The sequence below is a fragment of the Buceros rhinoceros genome, unplaced genomic scaffold (genome assembly GCF_000710305.1).
Source record: "Buceros rhinoceros silvestris isolate BGI_N320 unplaced genomic scaffold, ASM71030v1 scaffold22860, whole genome shotgun sequence".
Lineage (NCBI taxonomy): Eukaryota > Metazoa > Chordata > Aves > Bucerotiformes > Bucerotidae > Buceros > Buceros rhinoceros.
Genome location: NW_010389363.1, coordinates 34,233 through 35,838, shown reverse-complemented (window position 1 = coordinate 35,838; position 1,606 = coordinate 34,233). Strand labels below are relative to the sequence as shown.

The 1,606-nt window shown below is 53.7% G+C and overlaps 1 protein-coding gene across 1 annotated transcript; it reads left to right on the top strand.

Moving 5' to 3' along the window:
• Positions 1–84: 84 nt before the first annotated feature.
• Positions 85–694, top strand: LOC104491676 (potassium voltage-gated channel subfamily C member 1; the record flags this gene model as incomplete). Its single annotated transcript, XM_010134136.1, has 1 exon — positions 85–694. A coding segment is annotated over exon 1 (570 nt), but the record flags the coding sequence as incomplete, so codon positions are not given.
• Positions 695–1,606: the final 912 nt, after the last annotated feature.

The window sequence follows — 1,606 nt, the reverse complement described above, 5'->3', positions numbered from 1 at the left end:
CCCCGCGGGCCTGGATCAGGGCTCGGGATAGGCACCGACTGCCGCCGAGCAGCCGTCCCCTCACGGGCTCGCCGCCTGCCGTGCTTGCTTGGATGAGTCTGCGACATGCCTAATAAGAGACGAGATGGGCCAGGGCGACGAGAGCGACCGCATTGTGATCAACGTGGGAGGGACTAGGCACCAGACTTACCGCAGCACCCTACGCACCCTGCCCGGCACTCGGCTGGCCTGGATCGCCGAACCCGATGCCCACAGCCACTTCGACTATGACCCCCGCACGGATGAGTTTTTCTTTGACCGGCATCCGGGCGTCTTCGCCCACATCCTGAATTACTACCGCACTGGCAAGCTGCACTGCCCCGCGGACGTGTGCGGGCCCCTGTATGAGGAGGAGCTGGCCTTCTGGGGCATCGATGAGACCGATGTGGAGCCCTGCTGCTGGATGACCTACCGGCAGCACCGTGACGCCGAAGAGGCTCTGGACAGCTTTGGTGGGGCGCCCCTGGATAGCAGTGCTGAGGATGGGGACATAGATGGCACCGGAGACTCTGGTGATGGTGAAGAGGAGCTGGAGATGACAAAACGCCTAGCACTTAGTGACTCCCCAGATGGCAGGTCTGGGGGCTTCTGGAGACGGTGGCAGCCCCGCATCTGGGCACTCTTTGAGGATCCTTACTCCTCCAGATATGCAAGGGTAAGCTATGCAATCAACACTCTCATGAAAACACTCAAACCTCTCTTCAGTCCCACTTGCTCCCGGCATCATCAGGGTTTTCTCCACTGTCAGAGCAGACCAGACATCCGTGTGTCAGAATCATGCACAGGTATGGGGACAGGTAACACTTTCAAGCAGGCCCCATATACGGGGCACAAGTGGACACCAAGGCATGAACTCGTGTACTCATATGTGGGCTTCCACAGACCCTTGTTTTCTATCAGGCTCCTAAAAATCCACAGCCTGGGGCAGGGTCCCATTCATAGGCCAGAGAGATCTCTCCATTATACCAAGTAATTTCCCTCCATGCACAGAATTTTACAGGCAGTCACTCACCAGTAAAGACAGACTCCTTGTCCAGCCCTCTTATGAGGTAATGGCTCTCTCCCCTTTACAAGACGGAGAAGGGATCATGGGAGCAGGCAGTTCCTGGGAGACCAAGGGATTTAGAGAGTTTCTCAGCCTGGACTGGCAAGGCATTCTGTTCCTTTCTCTTGTCTCATATATACCACGTTAAATATTTATGATCATGCTTCTCTGAGAATGGGTAATTCAGTTCCTCACTTACCTCCTCACTCTGTCTTTTCCCTGGTGGGAAATGTGAAGTACTAATCAGAGGTGAGGGTTCATTCATGTAGAAGGGACACTGTGTGTGACAGGTTTCTTGCCTGGCTGCTGAAGGACAACTCCTCCCCTCCTGGTGCCTGTGCTTGTTTTGGAAAGGGAATGCTCACTGGTGCAGTTCACAGCATAGCTGTGGATAAAGAAGGTCTTAAACAGTCACCCGACTCCTCTAAGTAGGTGCCTTTCATGCTATAGCATATGATAATTACATTAATTAGGACCTGATTCTGCTCCTGAAGTCAAAAGTAAAGAAAACATTTACTTCAG